General features: G+C 50.7%; 1 protein-coding gene across 1 annotated transcript; it reads left to right on the top strand.

Moving 5' to 3' along the window:
* The first annotated feature begins 1711 nt into the window (after window positions 1-1711).
* RABIF (RAB interacting factor) lies at window positions 1712-9354 on the top strand. The gene is made up of 2 exons (XM_057543336.1): window positions 1712-1907; window positions 6736-9354. The coding sequence occupies exons 1-2, from the start codon at window positions 1782-1784 to the stop codon at window positions 6979-6981; spliced, it is 372 nt and encodes a 123-aa protein (XP_057399319.1). The 5' UTR covers window positions 1712-1781; the 3' UTR covers window positions 6982-9354.
* Window positions 9355-15082: the final 5728 nt, after the last annotated feature.

Raw genomic sequence — 15082 nt, 5'->3', positions numbered from 1 at the left:
CTCCGTCCCTTTCCACGCTTTCCCCAGTCTTCTGTGCTTCCCCTGCTCGTGGACCTACACACAGCTACCCCTTATTTGGTGGCTCCTCCTGTTTTTCTAGCTTCCATAACTGGCAGGCGGCCACTAAGTTACGCAGCCTCTGAAAGCTACCTTCATCTTCTGTCACCTGTCACCTCCACCACAATACAGACATCCGATTAGTTTTTAGGTTGTACACGAGTTTACTTTAATTGTTCCAAATCCATTCCTGTATTTTTTTTTCCCTCTGCTACCACATAGTTCAGACTTTATCTTTTGCCCAGACTCATGGAGCATAGTCTCCTGATATCCTTACCTCTACTCTTCTCTTGCTTTCCAGTCTAGCCCCTCCCTTTCGTCATCAGTTATCTTTCTAAAGCACGGACAGGGCCATTACAATATCGAACATACAGCACGTTTTCAGTAAATCCCAAAGTTATTTCTGGCCTAAAATTCCATAGATTCTCATTGTCCATGTTATAAAGTTTGAATTCCTTAGCATGACATTAGACCCATGGTGATCTGGACTCACTGCACCTTTCTGATCTTGTCTCCTCTACCACCCCTCACTTCCCCCAGGTATAATGTGCTTCATCCACAGTGGTCTTAACCATTCCTAAATTTGTTCTCACCCTTGTGGATATATTATACTGTTCCTTCTATCTGAAATAATCTTGCTCTCCCGACAAAATCCTAGTCACCTTTTAATGCCCAATTCAAGTGTCACCTAGGTGAAACCTTTTCTGACTCGCCATATGGAATTACTCCTGATCCGTGCTTCCATTTACTTTGTTCCCTGGATTGTCTTTATCACGTGTCCTTGGGTTTGGGTCTGTCTGCCTGTTTAAACTGTGTTCTCCAGTACAAAGTGCCTATCGTCATAGTATCCTCAGGGTGTAGCATATTCTGTAATTGCTCAGCAAATGTTGAATTAATGAAGGACAAAGAGGAAGAAGAAAAACGTGCCGCCGACGGGGGGTGGTGGGTAGATGAGACGGTTCTCAGGTGGCTCGGCTCCGCTTCGTATCTGCCTCCCCTGCCATCTCCGGAGGGCCACGCCTGCCGCACTACAACTAGTAAGCTAGACATCTGAAGACGAACCGGTGAGCGTGAGATACAGTGTAACGACCCAGCAGTGGCGCTAGGGCCATGCCTGGACCCGTGGGCCCTGGAAGGTAGCCTTTCCGACTTTTACCGCCTCACTGCGCTACGACCGACCCACAGGGAAACTGGGACTCGAGACGTTTCTGGAAGCGCGTCAACACCGGGTCTCGCCACGTAGTTAGTGGTCAGTATGATTAGAACAGAGAGCAGCAACTGAAGCTTCCAGGCGCCTGTCTCCGCCCACAAGGCAGGTGTCCCTGTAGGTCGCGTCCCCTGTGAGCCACTGCGGCTGAGATTTGCTGATGGGGGTCTGACCCCAGGACGTCCCCGTCGTTCACGGGACTAAACGCACACCTGGACTGGCCCAGGTTTCACTCAGTGTAAGGGAAGCCCAGCGCCCAGGTGAGCCTGGGCAGAAGCTCTGTCACGTCCCAGGAGGAACCTGTCACAAAGCCACGCCGACACCCGGCCGCCTGTGCGGCGGCGACCGGCAGCGCCTGCGCAGTGGCGTCCAGGGCCGGGAAGCGGCGCCTGCGCTGAAGGGGCGGCGCCTGCGCTGAAGGGGCGCCGCCGGCGCCGCCGAGACCGCGCCTGCGCAGTGCGAAGAGGTCGCCCTGAGACCGCGCTGCGCGTCGCCGCCAAGGGCCGGGGTGGAGGCCATGGAGCCCGCGGCGCCGCCGAGCGAGCTCGTGTCGGCTGAGGGCCGGAACCGGAAGGCGGTGCTGTGCCAGCGCTGCGGTTCCCGCGTGCTGCAGCCGGGCACGGCGCTCTTCTCCCGCCGGCAGGTGAGGGGACGCGGCGAGGGGGTGGGGGGCGGCGACACCGGGTCCCGTTCGGCTTGGACCCGGACACACGACCGGACACTGGTGCCCCGGGGCCGCGCTTGCCGACCGCGGGGTCCCGACGCCGGGCCACTGCAGACCGACTTTCTAGGGAGCTTGAGCGTTACTTCCTCAGGCTCAGGTGTCGGTGCCCGTCGTCCCGCTGTCACGTTCCACAGCCTCCTTCCCACTGCGCCGCCACGCCCCGCCCCGGGAGTGGGCGCGGGGTCCCGGGGAGGAGTGGGCGGGGAAACTGGGGGGCGGTTCGTAGGGACTGGGCGGGTGGGCACGGGAGGGAGGGACGGGACGCGGGGGCCGTCCTGGGGGCGAGGCCCGAACCCGCAGAGCGCTCGCTCGCTCCCGGGTCTGTGATCCCCGCCGACGTCGTGAATCACTAGCAGTGTCGTTCACACCGCTGCACAGATCCCGTGTCCCACGTCCCGTGTCCCGCGCCCGCTGCCCCGAGACTGCGCGTGAGGGAGGACACAGACATTGGGATTTAAGTAAATGAGGGAGTGAAGTTCTCAGTCCCTGAGACTAAGGGTTAGAGCAGGCGGAGCGGATCCGTGTGTCGCAGGCGCCATCGATCACCTGACGTGTTCTTTTTTTAAGTTCTGTGAACGGTTTCTTTATAAAATGTTCAGACCCCCGACTCGGTCCTTTGTGAAATCTCACCTGCAGTCTGGGGCAGAGGAAATTACAGTCACAGAGGAAAGAAACACCAAAGAGCTTGAGAATGTAGGGAAAGGGTGATGAGTTAGAGAAGGGAATCGTTGCTTTGTTACCTTTTGAGGGAGAGGGCAGTTGGGGCAGGAGAGCGGGGTGGAAGATGAGCTGGTGGGAGAGAAAGGATAGAGCACTGTTTGGATGAGAATGCGAGCAAACCGAGACATTATTCTCAAACTAAGCATGCACCTAACATAGGACCCAGTAAGTGTTCTCCGGGCCTTTATCCTGGCGGGATGAAAACATGTTCACACAAAACCTGTGCACGAATGTTCACTGCACCTTTCTTGCCAAGAGCTGAAAACCAGAAACAGCCCAGCGGGCCTTCTGCTGGGGAATGATGCCACACCACGGGCACCACAACTTGGATGAGGATGAGTCTCCAGGGAGTTACGCTGAGTGAAGAAAGCTGGTCCCAAAAGATTACTATTGTATCATTCCATTTATATGACATTTTTGAATTTTAGAAATGGTCAACAGATTAGTGATTGCCAGGGTTTAGGAAGCGGGGGCGGGTCAGGGGTGTTGGCAAGTGTGGTTATAAAAGGGTAGATGGATGGTGGTGATGGTTGCACAATAATGTGAATGTGCTTAATGGCATCAAATTGCCCACTTAAAAATTATTTAAATGGTACAGTTTATGTTATGTATAGTTTATCACAGTAAAAAATCAGGAATCAAAATGGAACATGCCTCAGGTGTGTTAGGCAGTGTTGTTCTAGTTATTGCTGCATAACAAAATCACCCCAGACAGTGACTTAAAACATTAACGTTTATTTTGCTCACAAATTTGGGGGTTGGCAGGGCCCAGCTACAGCTCGGCAGTTCTCATTCATGGTCTTTCACGGGGCAGCGGTTAGAGGGCTCATCTCAGAAGCTTGCTCACTCCCATGTCTGCCTGTGGACTGAGAGGATTCAGGCACCTGGAACAGGCTGTGATGGGCTGCTCCTCCCGGTATCTGCCACGAGGCCTCAGGGTAGCCATGGTTCTTACAGGGTCACCAGGGCTCCCAGAGCAACTGTTCCAAGAGCAACCTGCAAAAGTGGCCCAGCCTTCCCTAACCTAGCCTGTCACTCCCACCTTGGCCTGCCCAGGCTCAAGGGGAGAGGCACAGTCTCCACATCTTGGAAAGGTTGTCAAAGAATTCGTGGACATTTGTGTGGTTTTAAAACCACCGCAAGGGACTTCCCTGGTGGCGCAGTGGTTAAGAATCCACCTGCCAATGCAGGAGACACAGGTTTGACCCCTGGTCCAGGAAGATCCCACGTGCCGCGGAGCAACTAAGCCCTTGCACCACAGCTACTGAGCCTGCGCTCTAGAGCCCGTGAGCCACAAGTACTAAGCCCTCACACTGCAACTACTAAAGCCCGTGCACGTAGAGCCCGTGCTCCACAACAAGAGAAGCCACTGCAATGAGAAGCCCGCACACCCCAACGAAGAGTAGCCCCGACTCACTGCAACTAGAGAAAACCACGCGCGGCAACGAAGACTCAACGCAGCCATAAATAAATAAATAAATAAATAAATAAATAAATAAATATATATATATATATATATATATATATATCACGGGTTCTTTCCCCATGTCAGTATCTTTAAAAAAATAATAATAAAAAATAATAAAACCACCACAAGTACTCACTGAAGGGGGAAAAATTACAAAAAAGGTTAACAGAAGTTTACTTTGTACTGTAACAGTTTTTATTCTCATCTATAGTGCAGCATGCTTGCCAAGTTCTCTATAATGAGAATGTATTTTTACAAAGAGAAAGAAAATATTTTATTTTTTAAAGGGTACTGTTAATGGTTCTTGAAGAAAGCAAAAGAGGTTTCACCGAGACATCAGCAGAATCTCAGAGTCGTGGTGTTCGCTGCGTCTCGGAAACCTGTCCAGGATCAGGGGTGCTGGCCGGGGCCCTGGCCGCATAGTTAACCCACCTCGTCAGGGATCTGGCGACTTTGGCCCCCAAACAACCGAGTTGGCCACCTCAAATTAGGTATTAATTTCTAGATTTCCACCCCAGTAGTCTATCCAGAAAGCCTCATTGTGTCCCACATGTTACATTCCACAGCGTGACCCTAGTGTTGTCCTCTACTTTGTTGAGATCCAGGCACAGATACACAGGCAAGTGCACATACATGGGTCTGACTTAACAGGATTTCAGTAAAAATGGGAATGTTGAGGAAGAGAGGGAACAAGACCCAGTGTGACTGACCCCTTGAATGGATGGCTGGTAGTAGTATTGACCTTTAGTCACTAATCAAATGGGAGACAGCAGAGGTGGCCTTATGCACTGCGAACGGGGACAATGTGAGGGAGACTCGTGCTCCTTTGCTAGACATGTCCTGAGGGCTAATGCTTATGTAGTCTTCGATTTTCTCCCCTCACATTTCACTCCTCTTGCATTTAGTTAAGATGTGATTTCACACCGACAATATAGGAGGTAGGCTGGAAATGTACCTAGGGACGTTTAGGCCCACAGAAAATTACTCTTAGGACTGGAATTCAGGTTTTCTGGTTCCTGAATTTTGATTCCTACCTCTCTTTGCCTCTGCCTGTTCCCATTTTCACTCAGGGTAAAACAAAGCATTAGGGACTCATTTAACCATCAGATGAGGCAAAAAGAGTGGCTGGAATGACAATATAACAGGAAGAGGGACTATCATATTTTGTGATGTCCTCAGATGAAGTCTCAGGTGACACAGCAAAGGGAAATGCACAGATGTGTTTTAACAAGCAACAATAGTACACATTTGTTGTACAGTGCTTGGGGGACAGGGAGGGGGAATGTTCTGGATCAGAGCTCCCTCCTCCCTGCCAGGGATACCCTACCAGCGTCAGCAGGCCTGGAGTTCAGAAGCGCAGGCTCCAGGGTATTTCACACCTTGGCAGCTCTTGTGGACTTCCTGACATTCTCATCCGCACCAGAGCGTTTACCTGTTTTGGGTTGTCAGTCTAATTTTTAAAAAACTTCTTAAATTGTTTGCTTTTATCCTGATTGCCAGTGCCAGGCTAGCACACTAAGGCCATCCTATTTTATTAGAGTTTGAGGGTGCGTTAGAAGTGAATCATGGGGTGGGAAATACTCCGTGCATTGGCGGCAGCCGTAGTGAGGAGCAGGGAAGGAGCTTGGCTGACGTGTTCTGCAGTCGGGGGCAGCTGAGGCGTCAGCTGACCATGTGGAAGAAGTCAAAGGGATTGCGTGCGTGCGTGTGTGCGCGTGCTTTCTTCTCATGAATGGGAGATGCAAGGGTCCTAGAGATAATATTCCAAATTCTAGAGCTAGATTTTACTTTTTAATGTTCCTTTTATGAGATAAACCCAGTATCTTCGTAACAACAGTGATGGAATAGCGTGAAGCCAGACATCCTGTGTTTACTCTTGTCCCAAATGTTGGCGTTCTGCTCTGTGTCACTTGCCGTTCCAGGCACTGGGGATGTGGTAATGAACAGGAAAAGTGAGCTGGTGGAGGGAGCCCCCTGGTAGATAACTGAGGCAGTGAACTGATAAGATGATTTCAGAAACGGTGAGTAAGAAGTGGCGCAGCATAAGGAAGCTTCGGTGGTGATGCACATGCTCGTCATCGTGATCATGGTAAAAAGCCTCGTTGGCGTGCAGTATACGTGTGCCAGAATGTGTCAGATTGTCCGCTTCGGATCTGTGCAGTGTGCGTCAGTTATGCCTCAGCTGAGCCACTTTAAAAAACACAAACGCAGTGGGCAGCATGGGAAGCTCGTCCAGGTTGTCCGGTTGGGGGAGACCCTGAGGAGGCCATGTGTGAGCCGAGTGTCGGGGAGGAGCTGGCCCTGCAGGGTCCGGGGGCGGAGCAGACTGGCCCCATTAGGAGTCGGGGAGGAGGAGCCCGAGGACGGGGGGAGGAGGAGCAGGGCGGCCCCGGTTACCACGGCAACCAGGCGGCGCCTCTCCGCCTTCTCCGGAGAGGCTGGCGTGGACGGGGGCGGCGGGCGCATCCTGGCCTGGGGCTTACTGCCGGGCGCCTGGACTGTGGGAGCTGCGGGGGCCGTGCGGAGTGAGCAGGGCTCTACTGTGTTCTCTCCACGCAGCTCTGCCTCCCGCCCATGAGGAAGAAGCCGGCGCTGGCCGACGGCGGCAGTCCTGAGGGCGACCTTCTGCAGGAGCACTGGCTGGTGGAGGACATGTTCACTTTCGAGAACGTGGGCTTCACCAAGGACGTGGGCAACATCAAGTTCCTGGTCTGCGCAGACTGCGAGATCGGCCCCATCGGCTGGCACTGCCTGGACGACAAGAACAGTTTCTATGTGGCCTTGGAACGGGTTTCCCATGAGTGACTGAGGGGAGGGGACTTAGCTCCACCCCCACTATAAAAGCTACTCCCCACAAGGACGGCCGAGTCGCCTTCTCTGCACTAACGTCAGTCACGAGTGTCAGCCCGCCCCGTCCAGCACGCGTCCACGTGCTTCCTCACGGCCTCAGCGCCGGCCTCCTGCTTAGTTCACATGCATTACCGCCTTTCCTCAGCTCCCTTTGCCCCCGGGTTTAGGACACGGGGTGCTTCCACAGATCTGCTCCCCTCCCGGCCTCCTGCTCTCCTGAACCCTGGGGCTCCCTGTTCCTTACCCTCAGAGAGCAGTTATGCAACCTTTTAGCCATGATGACACGTGACAGATGGTGCTCGTGATGGTGCTGACGGTTGAAACCCGCCTTTTTCTCATTCAGGAAAGTGCACGAACGTCTGTGTGGCTAACTTTATTTACAGTAATTTATTCTTTCTAAAAGTAAAGCATTTCCAAACTGCAGTACTTAAACCACTAATCAGAAATACATTCCTTTGGACATGCCTCTAAGACCACGTTTGGGGGCCTCTCCTCTAGGCTGACAGTGACTTTATTGTCAAGGTGGGTGTGGCCACTCTTCCCTTCAAATCTTGATGTAGTTTTTCTTTGTATTAGCTCCGCACTGCTATATATAGCCTGTAAGCTGAAAGTCAGATTTCCAACCCCATCTGTCAGCTGCCCCAAGGAAAACTCAGCCCTGGCTGTGTTCCCAAGATCTCCTGGAGTCAGCGGGGAGTGTGGGACGTAGGGGGCGGGCCTCTGCCACATCATACATGAGTTCATTGGTTTGTCTTCCCTGGACTCATATAACTCTCATATAACTCTCTCTTTGCTCCTAGCACAGACTTCCTAAGTGGATGGTGTCATCATTACTGTATGCACTGGGCGTGGTCCTCACAGATTTCTGATTCAGTTGGAATCTCTAGACTAACCCAGAATACAGACTTTCCATCCAGATGCCGCTCTTTGTAGCTGTGGGGTTGCTCTGACAGTTTGATGTTCAGTACGATTCTCAGTTCTGTCATTTCTCTTCTGAAACGACTCACCATCTCAGAAGGAATCTGTGAGACCAGGTTCCAGGTATCCTCCCATCTTCCGTGCCTCTAAGGCTCAGGAGACCTAGAATGGAAATGAGGACTAAGTGGAGACCTTACAGACATTCCTTCGGACCTGTTTTCCAGTTGCTTCCTCCCTCCTCCCCAGAACGTGGTCTAAGGGCCCCCCAACTAAAGTGCGGGCCTTGGGCACAGTTTTGCCACCAACCTCCTCCCCTAGAAAAGTGGCTTCCATCCCCGGCCGTAGCCTCACAAGCTCTGGTAGAAAATGAGAGAACGGTTTTCTAGACGGATGGTCAGACGTCCATGATTATGGCATTTGCAGAAAACCTGTGAGAGTATCCACTCAGGTCAGAAGGCACAAAACCACGTAGATGCCTCTGGGGACATGTGGCCCCTCATATCATGAGCCAAAACCTGGGCAAAGCGTATTTTAAATTAGACTTTGACTTTTCTTTCCTTTTTTAATCACAGAAATAGTACACATTCATTGCAGATAAATACAAAAGTAGGTATATGGGGATATGTGTATATGTATAGCTGATTCACTTTGTTGTAGGGCAGAAACTAACACACCATTGTAAAGCAATTATACTCCAATAAAGATGTTAAAAAAAAGTAGGTATAAAAATGTTTTTAATCATATTTTCACCATGCAGAGATTGCAGACGGTAATGCGGTGTATGTTCTTCTCAGTGTTTTTCTATATGTACTGTATAAATAAACGTAGGGTTTTTAAAACAAATATGAGATCATGTAGTACTCTCATAACTTGCTTTTTCCATTTAACAAAATACTTCCCACATAGGTGATGTCCATCTCCGCCGTTGTATTTCTGTACTGTAATTTATTTTACAGTCCACTGTTAGATTGTCTCCAGCCTCTCCTAAACCATGTGATATAAGGTGCAACCTTGTAGCTGAATCTGTCCAGGCTTTTGTACTGTTCCCCCGGCTGCGTCAGCAGCAGCGGGCTTGCAGGGTGTGTGCGTCTTCACGGCTCTGCTGACTGACGCGCACACCTCGGAACAGCTGTGCGGCTTTACCCTCCTCCCCAGCAGTTCCTAACACTGGGTATTTATTATCTTACATGAATATGTTGCTACTTTAATAGGAAAAATAGTGTCTCATTGTTTTAATTTGCATTTATTTTATTTCTAATGAAATTTTTATATATTTACTGGTCATTTGTGTTTCGTTTCTTGAGATTTCCCAAACTTTGTTCCTCCAATAGCCAAAATATCGAGTTATTCTGCCTTTTCAGCTTGATTTGAAAGAAATAAAGGCATTTAAACAGTGACAATTAGATTCTTGCACGTCCTTGGGAAGAATGTATAATTGGAAACAGAGAGGAGGGCTGAAACCTGTGCCTTAGGATTTACCCTGGGGTCTGTCGGCTGAGGAATCAGCCCCTCGGTGTCTGTCGTGGAATGAGGGTCGTCTCCCTGCCCCCCACACATGGTGGGCTCTGGGGAAACCCTTGCGAGTCAGGTCGCTGTGTGCGCTGGGGCATAAAGGGGAGCCCACGACCGCGGCTGTGAGTATCGAGGCTGCAGCTGCAGTGGGGGAGCAGTTGGTTTTTCCAGGACCTTCCTGTTTTGACACAGAATTAAAGATGGATAGCGGTGTACTAACACTTTACTGCTGTCAGCGCACTGTATGAAGCTCCTCAGTAACTCCGCCGTGTGACTATGAGGACTCGTGCTCCCAGTACTGGTGGACTGACCATCCCAGAGAGGGCAGCTCCAAAGGCTGGACACATACTTTAAAAGTCCGTAGGCATCAGGGCGCTAACACGAGTTTGGAGAATTACTGGATCGGGACCACGGAGAAGATGGAGGCCCTGGGCGGTGGGCTTAGTGTGATGGACGCTCTCCTCCTGGGGGCGTTTCCCAACTTAGAGGAGGCAGCTCGGAGGGTGATGGGTGGTCCTGACGGCCTCGCAGAAGGCAAGGACAGGGCCTGTCACAGGGTGTGGACTAGGCGGCCGGCCCTCACTTCGGGTTGGGGCCCTCGGTCCTTTGCCCCCGGAAGCAGGGCGAAGCAGGGTGGGGAGTAGAAAGTTTCTAAGACGGATTGCAGCACAGCCTCAAAATCTCAGCCCTTGAAATTGGATTAAGGTGATCCCAAGTGGTCGTTGCCGCAGGCCTTTGGCATGAGCAAACAAAAACCCTCTCTAGAGGAAAATGTCACCATCCGAAACTTCAAATTCTTTCTGCAAACTATTTTGCTACTACAATATCCTGAATATAATAAAATGTAACCAAGCATGTGAGACAAGATGATAAAACCAGTAAAACAAAAGACCGTGGGAACAGGCCCACTGAGGCTGGGGAAACAGGAGCTTTCAGATGTAGACGGTAAAATAACTGCTTACTCTGTAAAGGAGATACCAGACATGTGAGGAAAAAAAAATGAATTCTAGAATCTAAAAAAATCCAAAACCAAAAGTGAGAATTCACTGGAAGGTTTTAATAGAAGATTAGACACAGCTGGAGAACTAGGAAACTGGGAGCTGGCAGTAGATTTGCAAGCCCGCAACGCAAAACCTCATACAGCGTTACCGAGAGAAGTTAAAGGAAAACAAGCAAATTCACGGGGCCAGAAAACCACAGCCCAGATCCATTCAAGCTGACATCTGATTTATTGAGATTCAGGAGCCTGTGAGTTAAGGATGGTTTTTGCCTACGTAAAATTATCAGTTTTGCCTCTTAGCCCACAAAGCCTAAAATATTTATCTGGTCCTTAAAGAAAAATTTTGCCAACTCATGACTAATTGTAAAGATGTTGACTTTTCCCCAAACTGATGTATATAAATTTAATAAAATCCCAATCAAAAACCCAACAGATTTTGTGTGTGTGAAATTCAACAAACTGATTCTAAAAGTTATATGTAAGGGGACTTCCCTGGTGATCCAGTGGCTAAGACTCCGAGCTCCCAATGCAGGGGACCCAGGTTCGATCCCGGGTCAGGGAACTAGATCCCACATGCATGCTGCAACTAAAGATCCCACACTCAGCAATGGAGATCCCGAGTGCTGCAACTAAGACCTGGCACAGCCAAATAAATAAATATTTTTTTAATAAAGTAATAAAATAAAATAAAAGTTATATGTAAGTGCAGAGGAGTAAGACTAGCCAAGACAGTCATGGAGAAAAACCAGATGGGAGAATTTCTCTGTTGGAGAGACATCATAGTTTGTCACAGGGGAAAACAAAATCTCTCAGAAACAGCACCATGCAGATGGATACTTGATTTATGACAAAGGTGGGGGTCATGATCTGGAAGGGCAGGGTCAGGAGGGCTTCTGCAAGGTTGGTAATGTTCTAGTTTTTAAATATCTGCATAGAGGTTATGTCATAACTTAAGCTGTACATCTTTTGTGCACTTTTCTGAACACATGTTATATTTTCATAATAAAAAGGTTTTTAAAAGAAAGTAACTAATGGTCCTATACATAGCCCACTTTTGTAAGCAATTCAGTCATTCGAAAGCAAGAACCACCTGCACAGCCTTGTCACTGGCTCAAGAATGATGAGCCTGGGCATGGCCCTGGTGTCTCCCTGGTACCTTGATTGTTCACCAAGAGGATAATCTTGTTCCCACAAAGACTCTCCCTCTTCCTTTGCCCCTCCCCTGCCCGGGCTCACCGTGTTTGTCATTTCAGTTACATGTCATTTTGTTGCTACGTGATGGGGGAGCATGGGGACGGGGTGCCGACAGGAAAAGGATGCAGACTTGTCAGGATTCTTCAGATGGCTTGAAAACTAGAGTTGACCGTGGGCCTTCCCCTCCAACCTTGGGAGTATTTTAAATTCCTGAAGCTGAGATGAGTGTGGGGTGTGAGAAGAAATCAAGGAACCCCATCTTACATGGAGCGGGGAGGCCGGAAGGGGGGCCTTTCACGCCCGTGCCTGCATCACCAGCAGGAAGAGGGAAGATAAGATGTCGCTTTTTTCCCTCTGGTACAAGGGAGTGCATTTTTCACATAGGCAGTTTATCTCCTGCTTAAAAAAAGGGAAGGAAAATCCCTCCCTGCCCAGTGGTGGTCCCACTCTGACCACCCCTGGCAGCCAATGAGAAGCCCTCACGACCTTGGACTCCTGTTTTTCCACTGTGTCCTGTTCAGAACACATGTCCGCAAGCTCCTAAACCTGGTGAAATCACGTCCCTCTGCGCTTTCCCAACTTACTTGTGATTCACCAGAGCTTGCCTGTCCCAAGTCGAAATTCTCTGCCATTCCTGAATAAACCCATTTTGCTGGTGAAATAACTGCCTCTTTTATTTTTGAGGTTAACAGGAGATATAGAGAAAAGGAGGAGGAAAAGTCAGAAATAAAAATCTAAACTTGGAAATAGTCTAGATAATAGAAATAAATCCAAATACCTTGTAAAAAGGACTAATTTTAATTGGTGTGATGTAAAGAAGCATAGTGTCAAGGGGCCGGTGTCATTTCCACAAGTAACACTGAGGATGTCACTGTTTCAAATGTATTTACAATCCCTGGGTCAGAGGGGCTCTATCCAGTAGGGGGATGGAAGGACTTTAACCGGGTGACTCTGCCAGCAGGCGGCATGAATGCCAAAGAGGCAAAGGGAGAGACAATGGTGTTGGGTTCATGGCCAGGCAGCTTCACTCTGATCGTTGAAGTGCCCACCTTCAGCAGGCCACCCCGCGCAAATTGTTTGGTTCAAGGCAGTGACAGGCAATAGGTTACACATCTGAGCTTTGTACACACGAGGTTTCAAAGCACTCACTTGAATGTCCACCCACACATTCTCCCCTTATCCCTTGACCAGAACATTCACTTTAGAGTTGGCAGCCTCAGAAAACCCCACAGTTGAGACCAAAGGACACTTTTCAGAGTTCCAGGTTCAGCTGGGCACCCTGGACTTAAGCCACCTGAGACACTTGGGCATTTAGGTTTTTTGGGTTTTTTTTAAAATTAATTAATTTATTTATTTTTGGCTGCGTTGGGTCTTCGTTGCTACACGCGGGCTTTCTCTAGTTGCAGCGAGCGGGGGCTACTCTTCGTTGCGGTGCGTGGGCTTCTCATCGCGGTGGCTTCTCTTGTTGCGGAGCATGGGCTCTGGGCGCGCAGGCTTCAGTAGTTGTGGCACGTGGGCTCAGTAGTTGTGGCTTGAGGGCTCTAGAGCTCAGGCTCAGTAGTTGTGGTGCACGGGCTCAGTAGTTGCGGCACGTGGGCTCAGTAGTAGTGGCTCGTGGGCTCTAGAGCACAGGCTCAGTAGTCGTGGCACACGGACTTAGTTGCTCCGCGGCATGTGGGATCTTCCCGGACCAGGGCTCTAACCCGTGTCCCCTGCATTGGCAGGTGGATTCTTAACCACTGAGCGACCAGGGAAGCCTGGGCATTTAGTTTTAAAATCTTTCAGGATACTTTCAAATGACATGGCTAGTGTCTTGTGGGTAAACAGGTGCAGGAATCCAGGGGCACTGGTGGGTGACCCTAACTTTGTCTTCCTGACCTCTACCAGCAGGAAGTCATTACCGCTGCAGGTTTTCCAAGGCAAGAATCCAAGCCTCCAAGCCCGACCCACATACACTGGGTGCAGTCACCTGTCCACAGGAGATGACAGGTGTGTGAGGTCCTTTGGACAGTGCTGCACAATAGTGAGGGTATCATTGCGGGGCCCCAATCACCTTATAAAACCAGACGACAGCCAGCCTCTCACACTAGAAGATGGACTAGCGAGTTACACTTAGGTATTTAGAAGTAAAACCTCATCTCAGAGGTCCCTCAGCTGACAGCTTGGGGAGAGGGAAAATGTGTGTATGGCCTTCATCATGGAAAAATACGAAACCACTACTGGGGGGAAAAAAAAGTACATCTGTGTACCGTCTAAAATGCTTCTCTGATCAAAACCCCTCAATGGGGACTTCCCTGGCGATCCAGCGGTTAAGACACTGCGCTTCGGATGCAGAGGGCAAGGGTTCAATCCCTGGTCAGGGGACTATGATCCCACATGCAGCACGGCCGCAGCCAGAAAAAAACCCAGAAACCTCAATAGCGCCCCATCGCCGGTGCAATGATGTGCATACTCTCCAGACTAGCATCCAAGGCCCTTCCCATCTTCAGCCACAAGTCCTCTTTCATCTGCTTCAGGCAGCCTGGACCCCTCGCTCTTTGGGGGACTGAAGTCACCTGAACTGGAGCAGGGGCCCCAGTCAAAGGGCAGGTACGGTTTTTTTTTTAATTTATTTATTTAATTAATTAATTTTTGGCTGCGTTGGGTCTTCGTTGCTGCGCAGGGGCTTTCTCTAGCTGTGGCGAGCCGGGGCTACCCTTCGTTGCTGTGCAGGGGCTTCTCATTGCGGTGGCTTCTCATGTTGCCAAGCAGGGCTCTAGGCGCCCGGGCTTCAGTAGTTGTGGCACACGGGCTCAGTAGTTGTGGTGCGCGGGCTTCAGTAGTTGTGGCTCGCGGGCTCTAGAGCGCAGGCTCAGTAGTTCTGGCACAGGGGCTTAGTTGCTCCGCGGCATGTGGGAATCATGACGGACGAGGGCTCGAACCCATGTCCCCTGCATTGGCAGGCGGATTCTTAACCACTGCTCCACCAGGGAAGCCCCCAAGGGCAGGTAAGTTTCAGTCACCTGCACCTGCGATGCTCTCCCCACACCGGTCTGGCACCCCTCCCCCAGCCGCATTGTGCCCCGCCTTCGAACCTCCCCACACCTGGTTCTCATCACAGCATCTCTCCCTCTCTGGTGGTTGCGCACCTCAAGTCTGCACCACCCTCCGGTTACGCACTTTTTCGACAGGTCTGCGGTGTTACCCTAAGATAAAAACGGAATGAAGGCTCTGCCCAGCGCTTCAAGCTCTCAGCCCGGCACACAGGCCACCGGGGAAGCGGGTCGAGCTGGCCAGAAGGACTCGACGCTCGCGGCTTTCCCTCCCTTGGGCTACAACCTGCCCAATGACCGGGGGGGCGGGGCTCTTGCATAAGCGGCCGCCCAATAGCGGGGCGAGGGGGCCTCGTGTGGGCGGGCAGCGCGAGAGCGCGGGGTAGGGGCGGCTAGGCGG

Source organism: Balaenoptera acutorostrata, chromosome 1, assembly GCF_949987535.1.
Source record: "Balaenoptera acutorostrata chromosome 1, mBalAcu1.1, whole genome shotgun sequence".
Taxonomy (NCBI): Eukaryota; Metazoa; Chordata; class Mammalia; order Artiodactyla; family Balaenopteridae; genus Balaenoptera; species Balaenoptera acutorostrata.
Note: the sequence above shows the minus strand (reverse complement) of the source record. Positions and strands in the feature narration are given on the sequence as shown.